At 42.8% G+C, this 21465-nt stretch overlaps 1 protein-coding gene across 4 annotated transcripts in view; it reads left to right on the forward strand.

The window, feature by feature from the left end:
* The window catches only part of LOC119965813 (dnaJ homolog subfamily C member 13), a 138844-nt gene that overhangs the window by 82408 nt on the left and 34971 nt on the right, over positions 1–21465 (forward strand). For all 4 annotated transcript variants that reach the window (XM_038796672.1, XM_038796669.1, XM_038796670.1 and 1 more), the window contains 15 exons: positions 54–138; positions 264–418; positions 521–566; positions 3673–3827; positions 5799–6000; positions 9461–9576; positions 10871–10949; positions 12995–13130; positions 15389–15570; positions 15907–15981; positions 16069–16188; positions 17033–17212; positions 17393–17560; positions 17755–17868; positions 19282–19398. In XM_038796672.1, the coding sequence (XP_038652600.1) occupies positions 54–138; positions 264–418; positions 521–566; positions 3673–3827; positions 5799–6000; positions 9461–9576; positions 10871–10949; positions 12995–13130; positions 15389–15570; positions 15907–15981; positions 16069–16188; positions 17033–17212; positions 17393–17560; positions 17755–17868; positions 19282–19398 (1930 nt within the window). The remainder of the gene's footprint in view (positions 1–53; positions 139–263; positions 419–520; positions 567–3672; positions 3828–5798; positions 6001–9460; positions 9577–10870; positions 10950–12994; positions 13131–15388; positions 15571–15906; positions 15982–16068; positions 16189–17032; positions 17213–17392; positions 17561–17754; positions 17869–19281; positions 19399–21465) is intronic.

The raw sequence follows: 21465 nt of genomic DNA on the forward strand, positions 1-21465 counted from the left end.
CTGTGCTGGCCCTGTTTTATACTTTGAATTTTGAAGATGTTTCCATATTTCAGGGATCAGGGAAATGCAATCATCAGACCCTTGCCCAGAATTAAGCGGCTGCTTACAGACAATACCTGCCTCTCGCACATTGTTCAGGTACACAGACCCTTTGAAAACAAACCCGTAATTTTCTATTTTATTTCCGACTTGAGATGAACAAAGTGACAATAAACTTAAACTGTTGATTCATATCAGATCACTATCTTCTCTTTTTGTTTTAGCTGTTAGTAACTTTTGATCCCATTCTGGTTGAGAAAGTTGCTAACTTGTTGTACCATGTGATGCAAGACAACCCACAGTTACCTCGTCTTTACCTGACTGGTGTGTTTTTCTTCATAATGATGTACACGGGTTCCAATGTACTTCCTATTGCAAGGTAAGAACATCAGCAAGCATTCCTCTAGGGGAAAATAAATTGGCCGATACGTACATTTTCCGTCTGGTTTGCAAAACTATGAAATTTGTGTTCTTCTCCTAGGTTTTTGAAGTATACTCACCTGAAACAGGCATTCAGATCGGAAGAGGTCAGTATAAAATAATTTACAAACATTGACCGAGAAACCAAAACATCTTGGGCTGGATTCTCCGCCCCGCCGCGCTACATTTCTGCCTTGACCCGCCGGTGGGATTCTCCGTTATGTCGGCCGGTCAATGGGGTTTCCCATTGTGGGGCAGCCCCACGCCGTCGGGAAACCCCCGGGCGCTGACAAAATGGAGAATCCCGACGGCGGAGAATTCTGCCCCTTGCATTTGTGGTTCAGCTCAAGTTTTGAGCAACATTTCTCTCCCATTTTTAATAACTTACTGAATAATATCTCTTTTATCTATATGCCCCTTTGTCTGAAGTGTATGTCGAATCTGGGCGTGTTTAATCTCCATGTTTCAAGATATCAACAATTTTTAATCTTTTATTGCAATAACGTTACTGTGAAAAGCCCTGTTCTGGCACCTGTTTGGGTACACAGAGGGAGAATTCAGAATGCCCAAATTACCTAACAACACGTCTTTCGGGACTTGTGGGATGAAAACGGAGCACCCGGAGGAAACACACGCAGACACACTGAGAACGTGCAGACTCCACACAGACAGCAGCCCAAGCCGGGAATCGAACCTGGGACCCTGGAGCTGTGAAGCAACAGTGCTAACCACTGTGCCACCGTGCCGCCCATAGTCCGTTATGAGGGAAAATAATGAGCTTTGGAAGCTGAGCTTCCCTAATTTTTTCGCCTTTGTGCCTCAGTGTACTTTGATCCTAATGATGTTGTGTATTATATGTTCTCTTTCCTTTTAAGATCAACCCAATAAATAGTATAAATAAAATAATGCATGTTTTAAAGAAAGAACTTGCATTTGTGGAAATAACATTTGCGTGCACTTTTACCAGCATAAATAAAACCATCAAGGCTAATTTAATCTAGTGAATTGAATCTCATCTCCAATAGACTTTCTGAGGCTGTTTCTACTTCACACCAAAGCTGAGCTTGCTTCGTGTAAAGATGTGGATCTCCACGAGCCCTCAAACCATTTTGAAACCAGGGCCGGGATTCTCCCCTACCCGGCGGGGCGAGAACCACTCCGGCGTTGGGCCTCCCCAAAGGTGAGGAATTCGCCCCACCTTTAGGGGCGAGGCCTGCGCCGGAGTGGCTCCCGCTCCGCCGACTGGCGCAAACGGCCTTTGGCCGACTGGTGCCACGGCTGGCCAAAAGGCCTTCGCCGGTCAGCGTGTCTGCGCATGTGCCGGAGCATCAGCAGCCGCTGATGTCAGCCCGACGCATGCGCGGTGGAGGGGGTCTCTTCTGCCTCTGCCATTGTGTAGGCCGTGGCGACGGTGGAAGAAAAAGAATGCCCCCGCGGCGCAGGCCTGCCCGCTGATCGGTGGGCCCCGATCGCGGGCCACGCCCCCCCCCGGACCCTGGAGCCCGCTTGCACCGCCTGCTCCCGCCGGCACCAGAGATGGTTTAAACCACGTCGGTGGGAGAGGCCTGACAGCGGCGGGACTTCGGCCCATCACGGGCCGGAGAATCGCCGCGGGGGGACCGGCGCGGCGTGATTCCCGCCGATTCCCGGGTGGCGGAGAATTCCGGGTGGGATTTACGCCGGCCCGGGCGATTCTCCGCCCCAGGTTTCCATTATTGCCATTACATCATGTGACCATGTTTATTTGTGCTTGTAGCTCACCAACCTTGTTGCAGAATTCATTTGAAACCTGTCCAAGCATTCTTCGTATTCCTCCTTGGCCTATTCCTACCTAATCTGGTGCTATTTCCTTCTCTGGTACTATCCAACCCCTTTAAGCACTTTATTCCTTTTTTTCTCTCTACTTCTATATCCTGATAACTGTCCCTACACATGCTTATGAACCTCTCCGTGAGGACATTGGTCCCAGTCCTGGTGAGCTCCAACCTGTCCCTTTTTGAAGAGGTGACTTCTTCCTTGGAGCTGGTCCACATTCTCCAAGAATCTGAAGCCCTCCCTCCTGCACTACATCTCAACCCACACATTAATCCTTTCAACCTTACTATCTCTGCCATGTAGTACAGGGAGTAATTCAAAGGTACTGCTTTTTAACTTCCCACATGCCTCACTGTAACTCATGTACCACAATTTCTGGTTCACTCCCTTCCTCCTGTAGGAATGAAATGAAAATCGGTTATTGTCACAAGTAGGCTTCAAATGAAGTTAATGTGAAAAGCCCCTAATCGCCACATTCCGGCGCCTGTTCGGGGAGGCTGGTACGGGGATTGAACCGTGCTGCTGGCCTGCCCTGGTCTGCTTCAAAAGCCAGCTATTTAGCCCAGTGCTAAACCAGCCCCATCACCCTCTGTGATGTCCTTTAATCTGGCACCATAGAAATAATATACTGTATATCTCATGATGGTTGATGAAATGCCCATCAGTCCCGTAACTCTTGAATTCCCCTTGAACAACTGTATTTCTGTGCTTTGCTATTCTTTCACCTTGCCGCCTAGTGCTATGGTCTGGACTGCATCCCGTTTTAAAGTGTCGTCACTCTTGGCTGTATCCATTGCCAAGCCCTGGTTTGAAAGTGGACCACCCCTCTGAAGACCCCTGCACTTCCGGCTTCTTTCTACTATTCTGGATGGTCACCCATTTAACTCTCTCCCCGATCCTCCATTGTCACTCCAGCTGCCCCTCGTGTGTGGAAATCCTGAGCTCTCAAGCAGTTGGAGACACTTCTTACACATGTGCCAGCGCCCCACCCTGAAAACACATTGTGTCGTAATGACCCCAAAAGCTATATTCCCTGGCCAAATGTAGTATAGTGGAGTGTCCTGGGACACACTTTGGTCCAGTTTGGGTGCATTCCTAATTTGGCTCGGTATTTTCTGTTTAATGCAGTCGGGAATATTAAACTATTATTTGATCGTAAGTCTTAATATGGCAAATTTGAAAAGGTACAAACATGGTATTGGTCATGGCAGTAAATGATTACACCCATTCACCCATTTATCATGGAGGTTGTGTATTCCAGTACAATTTGTAAATGAATGAGTTAATCCAACTTGAGATGTTCTAATATTTCACACAATTCAAGGTGTAAACCATGTGAGAAGTATTGTAGAAAAAAGCAAATGCAATATTCCATCATTCTATCTCCATTGTATGCAGGCAAAAGGACAAGACCTAGTACAGCGGAGCGTCCTGGGACACATTTTACCTGAAGCAATGGTCTGTTACCTGGAAAATTATGAGCCAGAAAAATTTTCGGAGATTTTCCTAGGTGAATTTGACACTCCAGAAGCAATTTGGAGCAATGAAATGAGGTAGTGGCTGAACTTCCCGGATGTCTAATCTGTCTATTATCAGTATGTTCAACTTGTAAATGTTGTTGCAGATTTTAAACTCTGAAAATGAATGTTAGAAGCTAGTGCTTGGGACAAAAGAACATATTTTCCATGTAAGAAGGTCAAATATCAAATGTGTGTGATGCAGTCCCATCAGGGTGAGATGCAGTCCCATCAGGGTGAGACAAATTAATTGTGTTAGATTTTAAACACTCTTGATTAATATGTCCACGGTTCTAATTTGTCTATCAGCAACTTCCAACATTCTCAAAAAATTCTTTTATATCTTCTATTGATCTGTCAATCACATAAAAACACATGAGCACGATGAGCCTAGGATAGCTTGTCAGCTCACTGGGTGGAACTGTAAACCTGCAGAGGGTGATCTTTAATGTCCCAAGTTCCAGCTGTGTAGTTACGTCAGATGTTGTCCCTCTTTATTACTCTGTAGTGATCCATCTATGTCATGTCACCCGTTATCCTCTAGCCTACTTGTGATGGGAAGCTAGCTAAAGTCAGCTGAAACCTTTCTAAACTTACAAGGACACAATTCTTTGTTCTGAGCAGCATTCACTTGCTTTTCTTCAGTAGCTATCTTGTTGTCCATATCGTAACTTACTTACTATTAATTGTTCTTCTAGTTTTATCAGGATATATACATCCCCATTCTTCGACTAATCTGTTCCTCTTGCATGAGCAGGAGGTTCATTTCATCATGTCAAATTCAACAAACCTCCAGTCATACCCATCAACCCAGATGTTGGCAAGATCGGTCGGAGAATGACTATTACTCGCTCTAACTTCTGGTTAATGGCAGGCATAGCCCTGCTTTACCATGTTAAATTGCCCCACAATTTTGTTTTTGTTCTGCCTTGTCTTAATAAAGGTTTCTGTTTCCAAACAACAGAAATGCCCACTTGCGATGCCTTGACCGCTTGCCTGTGTTTCAACTTGAGCTAACTTCCAATAAAGCATGAAATATCTGCCACCATGTTGGTGTGTTTTAAGTTATGTTATTTTAACACCTCCCAAACCTATAATTTCCAAACAAATTTTATTTTTCAACATGAGAGTACTTGAAATAATCACCTGAGGCAGCGGAATGCCATGCAGTCCAGAATGCCCCAGACTCTTGAGCCGTTCTGTTTTTGTCAGATCACCATTAAAATATTTAACTTGTTCTATGAAGCAAGAAAACATTCAGAATGACTGAGCAGTAAACTCTAAAATCATTCAACGCTTACCTAATGCAGTGTATTGTACCCCTGGGCTTGAATTCAATTAGGGTTTATCAGTTGGTACATGTGTCTGCTGTTCAAAAGGTTTGATCTGAAGTCTGTTTTGGCACTTTACACAAATCCCAGTAACACCAATCTACAATGCAAAACTGCCTCTAATTCGGTACTTTAAAAGAAAACATAGTATGAAGCCATATGATTGCTGAAATGAGAGCGGTGTCAAGCCATTGCAATTGAGCTGCTCTTCTTAGCTTGATGCTCAGCATAGTAGAGGAAGTTTAACTTCAAGTAGCTAAACTATGCCTGACGTGGGAATGTTTGACATTGTTTTGGCTGCGTCAAATGAGATGTGTGGCATTACATACCAGAGTCTCTCAAATAGTGCCCGTAATTTATAAAAGTTCTGAAAATATGCTAAAAGTTTATAGAATGTGAAATGTTAACCAAAAACAAACAATGCTGAGAAAGTCAGGCAGCAACTATAAAGAAAGGACAAATGCTGACTTTTTTTTTTAGGCATAACCCTTGAGCTAACACTTTTCCTTGCCAAATGCGTTTTCAGCATTTTCTGTTTTTGTTTCGGATGCTCCACATGTCACGTTTTTTTAGAATGTAGGTGTGTGTTGGTCAACCTGATTTAACTGTGGACAAGAGTACTTGGATGAAAATTCAGCTGTCGGGGAATTAACCAATGTTTTTTTTTCTTCTATAGGCGTTTAACGATTGAGAAGATTGCTGCACATTTAGCAGATTTTACTCCGCGCCTGCAAAGTAACACAAGAGCACTGTACCAATATTGCCCTATTCCTGCCATCAGCTACCCCCAACTAGAGAATGAGCTCTTCTGTAACATCTACTATCTTAAGCATCTCTGTGATGAAATCCATTTCCTTGACTGGCCTATTAAAGATCCAGTAAGCTTTTCTGATAACTTGTGTAGCTTACGGGACAATTTTCTTTATGCATAATTGTACAAGACAGTGACTGTAAATCTTTCTCCATAGCATATTTGCAAATGGAAAATACTTTACAGCTACATTGGATTTGACACAGCTGATCCCGTTTCCATTCTCAGGATGTGATAAGCTGTCACCTAGAACAGTCTAGGTTGTGACTACTCTAACAATGCTGTTAGGGACATGAGGATTATGACTTGAACAGCAATTTGTGTTAAAAACAGGATGGTGTGTGATGGTGATAATGGTATTCCATACTGTTGGTCCCCTTCCCCTTTACACTAGTGGAGTTTGTGGGTTTGAGAGGTGCAATTCATTCTTATGCCTGATAGTCTTATATTTGAGAGCAGTACACAATTCTAATTGCACTAAAACACCAAATGCTTTTCAGGTGACCAAGCCAATTAACTTTAATTGAAGCAACTTCCTACTTTGGCCTTGTTATGACTAATCAAATTTCCAGAACTACTGTGAAATTTTATTCCCAGTGAAGCCTTTTAATGGGCTTTCCTGTGATGGTGTAAACTTTCTTGAAACAGCATAGATCTGCTGATTTAACATTGAAGACTTCCTCTTCCTAACTGCTGGTGCTGACATTTAAGGAACTGGAAGCCTTGTTACAACGTACAAGTCTACTTTAGATATTGCACATTCCTTGTAGTGGACCCACATTGTCTAATTTCAATTTTACAAGCACAACCCGAGGGAGCACAATCATGTATCCCTTTACCAACTCCTCCACTGAAAGCTATGTTTAACTGAATAGCAATATATCCGCAAGTTCTGCAAGATCCACCTACGGTTACAGGTTTAAAAATCCCAACATGTGTTTGTGCCATTTATCCTGTCTGGGTTTTACGCCCCTTTAAAGCTATTTTTTTTGTGGGCACAGTGGTTAGCACTACTGCATACAGCGCTGAGGACCTGGGTTCGATCCCGGCCCCGGGTCACTGTCTGTGTGGAGTTTGCATATGCTCCCCATGTCTGTGTGGGTCTCACCCCCACAACCCAAAGATGTGCAGGTTAGGTAGATTGACCATATCTTTTTATTAAAACAGTAAAAAAAAATACAAGGCCAAATTGTACAAATGCTAATTTTGTGTTGGAGAAACAGGGTACCCTCCCCTCAGTACTAGATTGGCCATGCTAAATTGCCCCTTTAATTGGAAAAAAATAATTGGGTACTCTAAATTTACTTTTTTAAAAAAATAAAGCTATTTTTTTGGACAAAGTTGGAAAAATCAACAAATTCTCGGAACAGTAAATTGCCCATTAATGTGTAGAGCTCTTGTGTGTAATAATAATCAATGTAATAGAGATAAGTCCCTTGCCTCGTCCAGAAACTGTGACAGTAACAGCAACCATACTAGATCTGCATTTTCTTCAATGGTCCCATTTCTACCTCTGTACACTACTGACGGGGGAGCTGGTCAACCACTTCAGCGGTGCATGTTCCAGTTGAGAAAATTGACAGGATGAGAAGATGAAAAGTAGTCTTGTGTTCTTTGTCCACTAGGTTTTGGAGCCATTCTATTTCTGAACCATTTCCCTTTTTTCTGATCAATGTGAACTCTTGCGATCCCAGATAACTTAAAATTTTCAGCTTCAACTGCTCCCTGTAATGTTGAAACAAATTTTAGTCACGTGCCGACTGCAGTCTAGAATCAGATCCAGTAAGACCAATAGGGCATCTGGTTTGCAAAAGGTGATGCACCCTGCACCCCATTAACTGCAGTCTGATGTTGGCAATGGCATCTGCCCATGGGATCGTTTTTGTAGTTCAATAGATTACACCTCCAAATAATGTATTAATTATTTGTTTGGTTTTGTGAAACATCAGTAATCCATGGAGCAGGTACTGCAATCGAAGTATAATTAAATAAATATATCCGAGTTATTTAATGTATCCATGTTAAATCGAATGCAGCGTGTATGGCTAGGAGCAAGTAAAATCGGTCAGATGGAGCAGAAATTGAGACCTGGCACTTGGAAGACTTGGTGCAGTTTTGCTCCATGTATTAACTTAAGTACAATGGCACGATTCAGCGGACTTGAATTAAAGTCCACTGAATGGCACGTTCAGCGGGGTACGCTGAGAAACATCTCCCTATTCAATGGCACTTTGCCATATTATTTTGGCCTCGGGGAGATTCTCTCCACTGAGGCTGCAGTTCGAGGGATCTCAGCTTGTCAGCAGGAAAGGCTCTGTCTTGGAAGGCTGCCTCAAACTTCTCCCACTCCCTCCCCCTCCCCCCATCTTGGGGAGGCTGGCCCTTCCTGGCTTGGCACCTTTGCGATGACACCTGGACACCCTGGCAGCACCAGGGTGGCACTGCCGGGGTGCCAGACTGGCAGTGCCAAGGTGCTCGGGTGCCAGAAGGAGATTCAGGGTGCCTTTCTGCCCTGTCCCTGACCATCCGGACGTCTCCTATGGCTTGGGCGACTCCCCCAGTTGGTGTTACGGCTGTTCCATGTTTGTGTGGACCAGTACTAAACAGCGCTGTGGCATGCTCTCCTTTGCATGGTTATTGAGTCCCATGCTTATTTAAATATGCTGCTCTGGACCACACCGAGTGAGGGCGAGATCCAGATCACGGCGTGAATCTTATGAGTTTCAAGCATCGTAAATTTTGCGATGGCCTCGTCCGACACCAAGTCTGGCACAATGAGGCCGCTGAATCGCACCCAATATTTTGATACATAGAGGCTCCGTTACTTTGGGCACCACGGTAGCATTGTGGATAGCACAATTGCTTCACAGCTCCAGGGTCCCAGGTTCGATTCCGGCTTGGGTCACTGTCTGTGCGGAGTCTGCACATCCTCCCCGTGTGTGCGTGGTTTCCTCCGGGTGCTCCAGTTTCCTCCCACAGTCCAAAGATGTGCCGGTTAGGTGGATTGGCCATGATAAATTGCCCGTAGTGTCCAAAATTGCCCTTGGTGTTGGGTAGGGTTACTGGGTTATGGGGATAGGTTGGAGGTGTTGACCTTGGGACGGGTGCTCTTTCCAAGAGACGGTGCAGACTCGATGGGCCGAATGGCCCTCTGCACTGTAAATTCTATGATAAAAATTGAGCGAAAAATAAATTGCTCTGGATGGATTGGCGTATCCAGGTTTCTGCTATTAAATATTTGCAGTGCTTTCCTGAAATTACTGTGAATACCTAAAATCAATGGCCCTGCATTTTCTAGTTGATAATACACGATGTACTTTGCTGCCCAAGAGAAAAATAGCTGCAGCAGGAGATTTTCTACTTTGGATAATTAAATTTCTAAGATCTAAATACTAATGTATTTTTCAACTATCGTTTTAACACTACACTAATAGTAGGAGGACAAATCTCAGTTCAGTGAGTATGTGCATTTAAACTGATATTAAGATATGGGAATTGTTAACATTTGTGTTTGCCTGTGTATTTAGGTAAAATTGCTTAAAGACACTCTCGATGCTTGGAAAAGAGAAGTGGAAAAGAAGCCGCCTTCAATGTCAATCGATGAAGCATACGAGGTTTTAAACCTTCCAAAGGGACAAGGAATGTGAGTATTTATGGTTGGTAGCTGATGAAGCTTTCATTAGGTCAGAAAATTAATTTTGTCAACACACCCTCAATAGAATGACCATTTGCTGAGCGGATGGTCAAATCACACAAGTTGCTGGTTTTCAGTGTAGGGAAGGTGCATAACTCAGCTTTGATTCTCCTTGCGCTTGTGAAATGAGCTGCAGTTGTAAGTATGTTTGTGTGTGAAGAGCACCCTTTCTTGGGGGCCACTGAATATAAAAATAATTCCACATGAGGCAAACCTGTCAATGATACAGATAGTAAATGAATTGTGACATTGCCTATTTTGCAGAGTAATTTCCAAAGCAGCTTTCTTTATTTAATACCCATATGTTTAAGCCAAAAGTGATTTGATTTTTTAATATAATACATACTTTTAATCTAGGCAGCAAGCACCTTTTTAAGTGAAAACCTGACTCTTTTCGCTTGACTGGCTACACTTACAAACTTTTCCTGTTGTAAATTTCTATGTCCAAATGGTGTCAACCATTCAGATTGCTGAAACTCTGCCATCTTGGTCTTTGTCGTGTGATGTTTCTAACGTCAAAATAAAATTGAGCAATTTAAATTTTTTTTACAAATGCACGTTGCAAAATAGTATGATTAAGCTTGAAATTCTGTTTAATATTTTCATTCAAGTCTTTAGCGTTTTTAGCCTGTCTCAAAAGCCTGGGATTTAACTGGGTTACCACTACCTCTTTAAAAAGATTGAGAGCTTTCAATCCCGCCCGCGGTCAATGGAACTTTTGCATGGTCCGCAACCCGCCTGTAGTGATCTTCCGGCGGTCGGGGCGGAAGAATCGGACCCATTGAGTTGGTTTGTATGGAAATCATTGCTCACTTGCAGTTCTAACCTTGGGCAAAGCATTGGATCAAAACCAATTGTACCACTTTCATTTAACTAACTGGCTTTCTAATTAAGTTACACATTCGGGCAAATGGTGACACTTTTGAAGTATCCTTAGGCACCATTTCTGAGCTGTGGTTTATTTCAGTAGCTATTTTTGGTCACCTGCCCTAACATCTCATGGTCACGGCAGGTGACCATACCAGCCTCCCTGAACAGGCACCGGAATGTGGTGACTCGGGGTTTTTCACAGTAACTTCATTTGAAGCCTACTTGTGACAATAAGCGATTTTCATTTTCATTAGCTCGGCTTGGAGATGTGGCGGAGCGAATTTTAAAAAATGTTAGAAGACTGAGTTGAGGTTCTTTATGATCTTGAATATTAGCCACAAGTAATTTGTTGTGCCATTAATTTTCTCGCTAGGCACGATGAGAGTAAGATCAGGAAAGCCTACTTCAGACTTGCACAGAAATATCATCCTGACAAGAATCCCGAAGGCAGGGTAAGTTCTCTGAACACAATTATTGTGAATAATATAATCTATGCACTGGGTGACCTTGAAAGGATAGTTACAGCAGCAGTCCAGTTGTAAGATGGAATAAAAATCTGGAGTTGGTAATTTAATTAACACTGCAATGAAGCTAAGTGTAATAACTTAAAAATTGACTCCACCAGTTAACTTGAGATGCAAATGATTTATTGCGTCTATAATCAACTATGTTTTAAGTCTTCCCATACTCCGCTCTTGGGTCCAACTGCTAGGGCAAGTATAAACACATCTTAGTGAATTCCCAACTCCATCCCAGATTGGACTAGTGGGTCGTGTGACTCCCTCAGGTCTTAAGAGGAATACCTACTATCTCGACAGGCTGATCGGAAGCCGTGCCTTTGATCACTATATTCCTGTTTCAATGGCACCGATTTTTTTAATTTAAAGAACATTCAATAGAGGTAAACCACTACCACAACCACACACATTTATGTCATGCCTTTTAAAGTAGTAAAATGTACCGAGTCTTCCCGGGAGCACAATCAAACAAAATCTGACGCTGAAGCACATGAGATGTTAGGGCAGGTGACCAAAAGCTTGGTTAAAGGAAGCGAATTAATAGTAGCTATATTTGCTGATGACTACAAGATAGATAGCAAAGTAAGTTGCCCAGCGGAGGTAGAGTGTCTGCAAAGGGATATAGACAGCTCAAGTGAGTGGGTAGAAATTTGGCAGATGGTGTATAATGTGGGAAAATGTGCGCTTGTTCACTGGCAGGAAGACTAGGAAAACGGTATGCTGCTTAAACAGACAGATTGCCGATCTTGGTACAGAGGAATCGGAGTTTCTTGGAACATGAATCAAAGAAAATTAGTATACAGATCAAGCAAGTGATTAGAAAGGCAAATAGGTGCTCTTTCGGATGGCTGGTGCAGTCTTGATGGGCTGAAGGACCTCCATCTGCACAGTAAGGATTCTATAAGGGCAGCACAATAGTATAGTGGGTAGCATTGTTGCTTTACTGCTCCAGGGTCTCGGGTTCGATTCCCGGCTTGGGTCACTGTCTGTGCGGAGTCTGCACGTTTTCCCCATGTCTGCATGGGTTTCCTCCGGGTGCTCCGGTTTCATAGATTTCATAGAATTTACAGTGTAGAAGGAGGTCATTCGTCCCATCAAGTCCGCACCGGCTCTTGGAAAGAGCACCCTACCCAAGCCCACACCTCCACCCTATCCCCATAACCCAACACTAAGGGCAATTTTGGACACTTAGGGCAATTTAGCATGGCCAACCCACCTCACCTGCACATCTTTGGACTGTGGGAGGAAACCAGAGCACCCGGAGGAAACCCACCCACACACGGGGAGAACGTGCAGACTCCGCACAGACAGTGACCCAAGCCGGGAATCGAACCTGGGACCCTGGAGCTGTGAAGCAATTGTGCTAACCGCTATGCTACTGTGCTGCCCGTTTCCTCCCACAAGTCCTGCAAGACGTGCTGTTAGGTGAATTGGATATTCTGAATTCTCCCTCAGCGTACCCAAACAGGTGCTGGAATGTAGCGACTAGGGGATTTTCACAGTAACTTCATTGCAGTGTAAATGTAAGCCTACTTGTGACAATAAAGATTATTATTATTGTATACTCATTCGAGTTTAGAAGAATTGGGGATCATCTAATTGAAACATTTAAGATCCTGAGGGGATTTCAGAAGGTGGATCCGTGGAGGATGCTGCTGCTTGTGTGCGGGGGGGGGGGGGGGGGGGGGGGGGGGGGGGAGGGGAGAGGGAGGGGGGGTAGACAGGAAGGTGATTGTAAGACCACAAATCGATCAGCCATCGTCTTATTCGAGGAGGAGTAGACTCAAAGGGCCTACACCTAAGCCCCGTCTCCCAAGGCAGTAGGTTTTAAGCAGTGTCTTAAAGGGGGGGGGGGGGGGGAAACAGAGGTTGAGAGAGAGAATTCCAGCTCTTGGGGCCTTGGTTGCTGCAAACTATGTTGTAGGCTTTGAACGTTTCTTCAATATTAAATATATTTTGCGTTCATTTTTTCTTTCCAGGATATCTTTGAAAGGGTGAATAAAGCTTATGAATACTTGTGTACAAAGTCAATCAGAGTGGTGGATGGACCTGATCCAGAGAACATTATTCTCATCCTGAAAACACAGAGCATCCTCTTCAACAGATACAAAAATGGTAAGATCATCTTCCATGAGGAATGCTGACATATTTTGTTGTAATTTGACAAATGTAATTCTTTTGCGACATTGGAAATGTCTCTAGTGGTTAATTTCAAACCGTAATCATTCTGCTCAAAAGATAACTTTGCAGTTGCATTCAATAGCCAATTTGAGTTACTTTAAGAAAACAATAAAGAAATAAGATATGGAGAAAAATGAATGAAGAGGAAGTGGTTAAAAGGTTGGCAGTGCTTAAGTAATCCATTCTGAATGGGATAAATTGGGGGGGGGGGGGGGGGGGGTCACTGAGGGAAGACGGTGAATGTAGCGGCGGCCCTGGCCACCGTCCTCCAATTGTCCTTCAATGCAGGAGGAGTGTTGGAAAACTGGATGATTGCAAAAGTTACAGTTCTGCTCCAGAGATAAACCTGGCAACTCCAGGCTAGTCAGCCAAATGCTGGTGGTGGAGAAGCTTTTGAAGGCAGTAATCCAACATGGCATTAATTCACCTGGAAGGTATGGGTTAATAAATGAGTCAGTAAGGATATGTTTAAAAAAGCAAATTGTGTTTAACTTGAGTTCCTTGAAGTAATGGAGAGGATTGAAGGAGATACTGTATAGGCTCAGCCTTGTGAAGTATCTAGAGATTTTGGGGTTGTTATTGGGCAGAGAAGGTTAATGGAAGATTTCACAGACATTCAAAATCATGACTGGTTTTGAATATTTTTAAATTCTATTATGGGATGTGGGCATCATTGGCAAGACCAGCATTTGTTTCCCATCATGAATTTCCCTTGAACAGAGTGGCTCCTTCGGCCATTTCAGCGGTTATTTAAGAGTCAACCATGCTGTTGTGGATCTGGAATCGCATGTAGGCCAGGCCAGGCCAGACCAGGCAAGGACAGTAGATTTCCTTCCTCAAAGAACATGGTGAACCAGATGGGTTTTTACAACAATCCATGATAATTTCATGGTCATCATTTCATAAGACAGGCTTTCAATTCCAGGTATCTTGTTAATTGAATTTAAAATACATCAGCTGCCTTGGTGAGATTTGAATGCATGCCCCCAGATAATTGGCTTGGACGTCTGCATTAAGAGTCCAGTGTCATTACCACTGTAGGAAGGAGGAACTATTCCAGTGGCAGAAGATTCCGGAACCAGAGGGCACAGATACAAGGGAATTGACAAAAGAAACCCGAGGCAAGATGAGGATTTCTTTATAAAGCGAGTTATGGTTGGAATGCACTGCCTGAAAGGGTGGGGGAAACAGATTCAGTAATAACCTGCAAAAAGCATTTGGATAAATTTGCAGGGTTGTGGGGAAACAACAAGTGATTGAGACTAATTGAGTAGCACATTCAAAACAATAGGCACTTTCCCTGTTCTCTCGGTCTGTATCAAGTTGTTGTGATGATGTTGTTCTCTGGTCTTTAATTGATGTGTATTTGAACAATTCTTTGAATAGCTTTTTTGAGCTGCTGGAGCTGATTTTGTATCACTCGTTTCAGGTGAATATTTGCTACAGTCATGAGTGTTTGAATACGGGAGGATTGCAAGGAAAGATGCCTGGCAAATTCACTTGCCCCTAAATTGGACTATGCAACGAGTATCTCTCAGTGCCACTGGGCTGTATCTCCGTCTCCCATTCATTACTGAATAATAGTACACTTCAAAACGCTGGACCAAGTGCCAGCAGGGTCAGATATCAAGATTTCCTATGAATACCCCCATCCCCACCAGGAAAAAGCCATTGCGCATCATCCGAATTCACATGCCAACTTAATTTTCTTAATCCAACATACTTGGCATCTTCTAGTTACCCTCTGCTCTTCACCCTCCTGCCTATACCATTGTTGCAATATTGGTTATACTTGTAGTTAGTTCATGGCTTTGTGCTTTCATTATAAATATTTTTGAGGCTATTGGGTTTCCTTTCCGTTTTCCTGAAAGAAAACAGCCTGCATTGAACAGTTGATCCAAAAACACTAATGCTCCTGAGGTCCAGTGTAATAATCCCATCACTAATTCAAGCCACCATGAGACAGTAGCCAGCTTAAGGGCCATTAGGGTAGCTTTTCCAATTGTACCACTTTTATGTTGTCGGCGGCGCTCTGAATGGCTGTTAGCTTTTTGTGCATTTCAAGTTATCAAAACATTCCAGAGAGAAAATGTAATTCTTTGCAATTTTATAAATCTCTCTCCAGTGCCAGAGAGTTTTGAAGTTCTGATCTGTCTGTTTCCTAAACTCTTTTTTTTTTTAAACTCTTGTAGATCTAGAACCCTATAAATACGCAGGATATCCGATGTTAATCAAGACCATTACCATGGAAACTTCAGATGATCAGCTGTTTAGCAAGGTGTCTTTGTTGCCAGCTGCCACTGAATTGGCTTTTCATACTGTCAATTGTTCAGCATTAAATGCTGAGGAGCTTCGAAGAGAGAATGGAATAGAGGTAACTTGCTGTGTATGAGACGTTTAGGAAAATAAGGATGAAAACTATTGCTCGAAGAGTCTCACCATCTTGTGCGCTCGTAAATTTTGAAATTGAATCAATGTGGTCAACGGAGAGGATTAGTTTGTAAAAGCCCATGCTGGAAATGTTTCATTAAATCTACTTGTACAGTAATGTCCGTGTCACCATGTAGCTGAGGCTTTACAGTCTACATTTCCACCAAGGTCAAGGTGTAGTTTTAATGCAATGGCTGCTTTAGGATTTATCAGCATCCAATTTTGCAGTGCAAGTAGACTTCCGGTAATCCAATAAATAGTTGGCACTCATTTTTTTCAGGTACTACAAGATGGCTTTGCACGTTGTGTTGCAGTATTAACAAACTCGAGCAAAAAGGGTGACATGGCGGTGGAGGTAAAATTGATAACCTTTGGGAGTGTGGGTGAAATTCTCCACTAAGCCAATGGAGTGGGATTAATACGCCATCTCCCTTCCTTTTAGGTGTGTGGCCATATCTGTAAATGCTACAGCGTTGCAGCTCAGTTTGAGGAGTGCAGGGAAAAAATAACAGAAATGCCCAACATCATAAGAGACCTCTGCAGGTTGCTGTATTATGGCAAAGTAGGTATTTTCTTTTGCAGCGAACGTGATTGTGAAGGCACTGTCAGAGCGTTGCAGATTTTAAGTTAGCGGTCTACCTTTTAGGGCAGTGATGAGGAGAATTAAATTTCTGAGGGCTAAGGAATGGAACACTCTGCCTCAGAAGGTGGTGGAGGCGCAATCATTAAATATTTTTAGGGCGCAGGTAGATGGATTCCCTTGCCTAACAAGAATCTTAAGGTTATCGGGGGATGGGAATGTAGGACTTGAAACGCAAACAGATCAGCTCTGATCTTATCGCGTAGCAGTGCAGGCTTGAGGGGCCAAATGGGCTGTTTCTCCTATTTCATATATTCAGATGCATAAACTTTCTTTAATTTTGTGTTCTCCACGAATGAAAAATGAACAGAATTTGTTCTGAAGTACAATATTGCACACATTGCTTTGAATAATCTCATTTTGATTGTTTCCAATGCACCTACACTTTTGAGTTTCCTTTATCTGAAACCCTTGGGTTCGATTCCATTTTGAATTTCAGATAATTTTGGTTTTTGAATGCAGTATGTTGGCTTCGGCCTACTAACATTACAATGGCCAAAGCCTAGGCTAGCTGTAGTCTACATTAAAATATGTCCAGAAAAAATAGATGTACCAGGGAATAATAAATACAGGGTACCTGTCGTGTGTTCCCACTTACGGGGGCCATCTATGATTCTGGTTATGGGAGAGGGTCTGCAAGGTTTTTTTAAATTTAGAGTACCCAATTATTTTGGTTCGGTTTTTGGATTTGTGGATAAGGGATACTCTGAACTATAGTAACATAACAGCGTTTAAGCTTGCATTCTATCTCTGTCTTTGTGCACAGAGTCTACCACGGACGGCCATGCTGGCAGTTGAATGTGTTGGTTCCTTTGCTGTGGATTACTGGTTACAGACACACTTGTTTCAGGCTGGTATTCTGTGGCACCTCCTAGTCTACCTCTTCAGCTATGATTACACACTGGAAGAAAGTGGGATTCAAAAGTGCGAAGAAACCAACCAGCAGGTATTGACTAGAATTGGTTTGCGCTGCTGTCAGACTAGAATAATTTGTTTTTGATGAGAGTTTCAATTAATTTTAATCCACCTCAATATTTGCTCATGGCCTAATTTGGACCTGAAGAAGTAAATGTGAAAATGGTCTGTTTGTGAAATCCGTTGCTAAGTTCTGACTTTGTTTAAACAGGAAGTTTCAAATAGTCTTGCGAAGCTCTGTGTAACTGCGCTGAGTCGGTTAGGTGGCTATTTGCCAGACGAAAAGGCAACGCCGGAGAACCCGACAATAAGGAAATGTTTGGCAGCTTTGTTATCGCCTTTTGTCTCCAGAAGGCTTTCTCAAGATAGTCCAGCAGAGGTAATGTTACCCATCTCCTTTGTTGCACAGCATATTCAACTGTGCAAATTTGTCTGGAACTGCACAATCACTTGAATATCCCGAAGGGGATTTTTATATCCAGTCAATCCTTGGTCTGTTAAAGACTTGAGTTATACATGGGTTGAAATATCAGATTACATTTCTGTTACGCAAGAACATTCTTTGTGTTTTAGACTCTCAAGATGCTCAACAGTAACACTGAGAATCCATATTTAATCTGGAGCAATGGAACTCGGGCTGAGCTACTCGAGTTTCTCGAAGGGCAGCAGGAAAGTATGGTAAAAAGGGTAAGTTTTTTTACTCCTGTAAAGTCATGGTTTGAACATTGACTGCTAATATTTGTGTAGCACGTTTAACATAGCAAAACATGGGCAGCATGGTGGGTTAGCCCTGCAGCCTCACGGCACCGAGGTCCCAGGTTCGATCCTGGCTCTGGGTCACTGTCCATGTGGAGTTTGTACGTTCTCTCCGTGTTTGCGTGGGTTTCAACCCCCGTAACCCAAAAATGTGCGGGCTGGGTGGATTGGCCACACTAAATTGCCCCTTAATTGGTCTAATGCTGCAGACTCGATGAGCCAAATGACCTGCTTCTGCTCCGTAGGAATTCTATAGAAAAACATGTATCTTGGCTTTTACTAGTAGTAGTGCTACTAAATTCCCATTGATCCAACTCAACAGGAGCAATCGGGCAGATATAATGGTTAATACGCAGCATCTTTTGTGTATGACCAACCAAGAGATGGGAGAGCCCTAGAGGGATTTGAAAACAAACGAGAATTTTTGTTTACCCAAATGTTGCTGTGGAGGATAGGTCAGTAATCACAAGCTTGATGGATAAATAAAACAGGACGGCGAAGTTTGGGATCAAGCATATCAAGGCTGCAAGGTGGGAGCCTGATTAGGAGAGAATTAAAAGTGAGTGGGAGGTACCAAAGGCATGGATAAGGATTTAGACAATGGATGAGTTGAAGCTAGGTTTGGACACGGGTTATGTTATGGTGATGGCAGTTGATGGTCATAGTGATGGAGAGGTTGTGTAAGTTTAGCTCCATGCCGAGGTTGCAAATGTTCTACCTCAGCCTCGCACAGTGGAAAGGGGTGGAATCTGTGGCTTGGATACAGAATACGTGGTGGGGATCGAAAACAATGACTTCAGTATCCTAACACCGAATTGTGACAGGTGGTGGTGAGGTGTAGTTGATAGTTAAAAATTGCACCTATTTGAAAGAACACTTGTGTTTATATAAAATGAACATGCATATATATCCTGGAAAGGCATCTTTTTGTGACTTCAATGCCAAATTTAAAGCTGGGATAATGAAATTGAACATTGGATACGATTTTGTAGCAATTTTTTGAAGTACCAAAGTCATCTAATAGAACAACCTCCTGCTGCAATTCAGCTTGTGCTGCTCAGATCCATTCATTAAATATGGTGCAGGATTTTCTTTCGAAAATGACAAACTTTCAAAGCATGCTTGTTATTTTGTAAATGATGTATCTAAACTAGTAGACGTCATATTTGGGAATATCTGATATTCTGAAGATCCTTGGATCAGTTTTATTGTTTTATCAATGGTTTGCCCAAATCTTAAGTTAATTTCAAAACTAGTTCGACTTTTTGTTGAGAGTTTTGTTTACCTCTAATGGTAATAGTCTAATACTGCATGTAATTGTCAATATTTTCTCTTTTTTTCAAGGGGGATTGTGACAAAAATTATGGTGCTGAGTTTGTGTTCAGTGAACATGCTAAAGAGCTCATCGTTGGCGAAGTATTTGTCAGGGTCTACAATGAACAGCCAACATTCCCATTGGAGGTAAGATTGCAAAAAGATGGTTAATTCCACAGAAACGTGATGGCCATTTTACTGCGGCCTCCAAGCTCTCATGCACAAATAGCAAAAGATCTTGCATCATTTACAACAGCAGTTCCCGACCGGTTTCCTTTTACGTGGACCGTAGATCACCATCAAAAGTTTTTGCAGACCTTAAACACATGCGAGCCATTTTAAAAATTATTTTCTACTTAGCCTACGGCTGACTGAAGTTAACCTTGTACATCAATAGGTATTTAAAAATGCAACTATTTCCAATTGTTTCTGATGCGCACTCTCAAATACATTGCAGATTATATTACACAAGGATGTTTGGGAAGCAAATTACATTGCAAACATTATAACATCCATTATAATGCAAACGAGGAACATGTAATTACATTTTTTTCCCACGGACCACCTGCAATATTCTTGTCGACCACAGGTTGGGCACCACTGACTGACAATATAATACAATGTGGATTGCCATTTGTATTTTGCAGTTGAAAATTAATACTGCGCAAGACATTGATATATTTTGGCTGTTACTAGCAGTGGTGGGGTAACTGGGTTACTGGGGTGGGGGGAGGTGTGGGGGGGGGGGGGGGGGAGAAGTGTTATGGGCCCAAGTAGAGTGCTCGAGGGCTGGTGCAGACTCGATGGGCCGAATGGCCGCCTGCATTGTAGTGATTCTATGATTCTAGTGCTACTAAATTCCCATTGATCAACTCTACAGGGGTAATGGGGTAGATTTAATGGTTAATATACAACATCTTTTGTGTATAACCTACCAAGAGATGGGGAGGCCCCAGAGTGATTTGAAAAGAAATAATTTTTAAAACCAAGTGTTGCAGTGGGAAATGAGGGCAACTCTGTGATTGCAAGGTTAATGGGGAAATAAAACAGGGCAGCGAAGTTTTGGAAACAGTTCGTTCTAAGTTCATAAAGACTATAAAGTGAGAGGCTGATCAGGAGAGCATTTAGTTGAGTCTTGCGGTACCAAAGGTACGGATAAGGATTTAAACAGCAGGGACAGCACGGTGGCACAGTGGTTAGCACTGCTGCCTCACAGCGCCAGGGTCCCGGGTTCAATTCTGGCTTCGGGTGACTCTGTGTGGAGTCTGCACGTTCTCCCCATGCCTGTGTGGATTTTCTCCGGGTGCTCAGTTTCCTCCCACAATCCAAAAATGTGCAGATTAGATGGATTGATCATGCTAAATTGTGGGCTGAGGTCAGGATCCCTTTCAGAGGCTAGACTCGATGGGCCAAGTGGTCTCCTTCTGCACTGTAGGGATTCTATGAGCTGAGACAGAGTTGGAGATGTGCCAATATCTGGATAATAGGAAAGCGGGACTGGGTGACTTTTCTACTTTGAACACAATCAACCGTTATCAACCATTTAATTTTTTTTTTTAAACTACCTTTAGCTAATTCACTGCATCGCTTTTTGAGAACTTGCTCTATCTGACAGCTCCTGTAATTTTAAATATTTTGTTATGCTTTCAATAGTCTCTGCTTTCCTTGCCCTGCAGGTATCCCAAATCCAGTTTACCTACCAAATCAGTTAACTGACTCTTGATTCCTTTCTGTAAACTAGTTAGTTACACGTTCCATTTTAAGGAACGTTGTAGCAATTTGATTCTGACCTGTATAATATACCCCCCCCCCCCCCCCGCCAGTGCCGCCCTGTCTCACTGAATTCTGGCTTCCACACGAGTGATTTCAAATTACGCTTTCAAAAGTCACATTTAAAAATATTTTAAGATATGCTTTCCCTCCGCTGCTTCCATCAAGGTTTCGCTTTCAGCTTTTAAACCTTGCTTTTCAGGTTTCCTTTGTCTTAAAGGCTTTTGCATAAACACTGAGCTCTAGCCACCGATTTACACAATTATTTCAAATAATATTTCTTCTCGCAAACCTTAGCACTATTTTTAAAAAATAAATTTGGAGTACCCAATTCATTTTTCACAATTTAGCGTGGCCAGTCCACCTACCCTGCACATCTTTGGGTTGTGGGGGTGAAACCAACGCAGACACGGGGAGAATGTGCAAACTCCACACGGGCAGTGA

This window comes from Scyliorhinus canicula, chromosome 5 (genome assembly GCF_902713615.1).
Source record: "Scyliorhinus canicula chromosome 5, sScyCan1.1, whole genome shotgun sequence".
In the NCBI taxonomy this organism is placed as follows: Eukaryota; Metazoa; Chordata; class Chondrichthyes; order Carcharhiniformes; family Scyliorhinidae; genus Scyliorhinus; species Scyliorhinus canicula.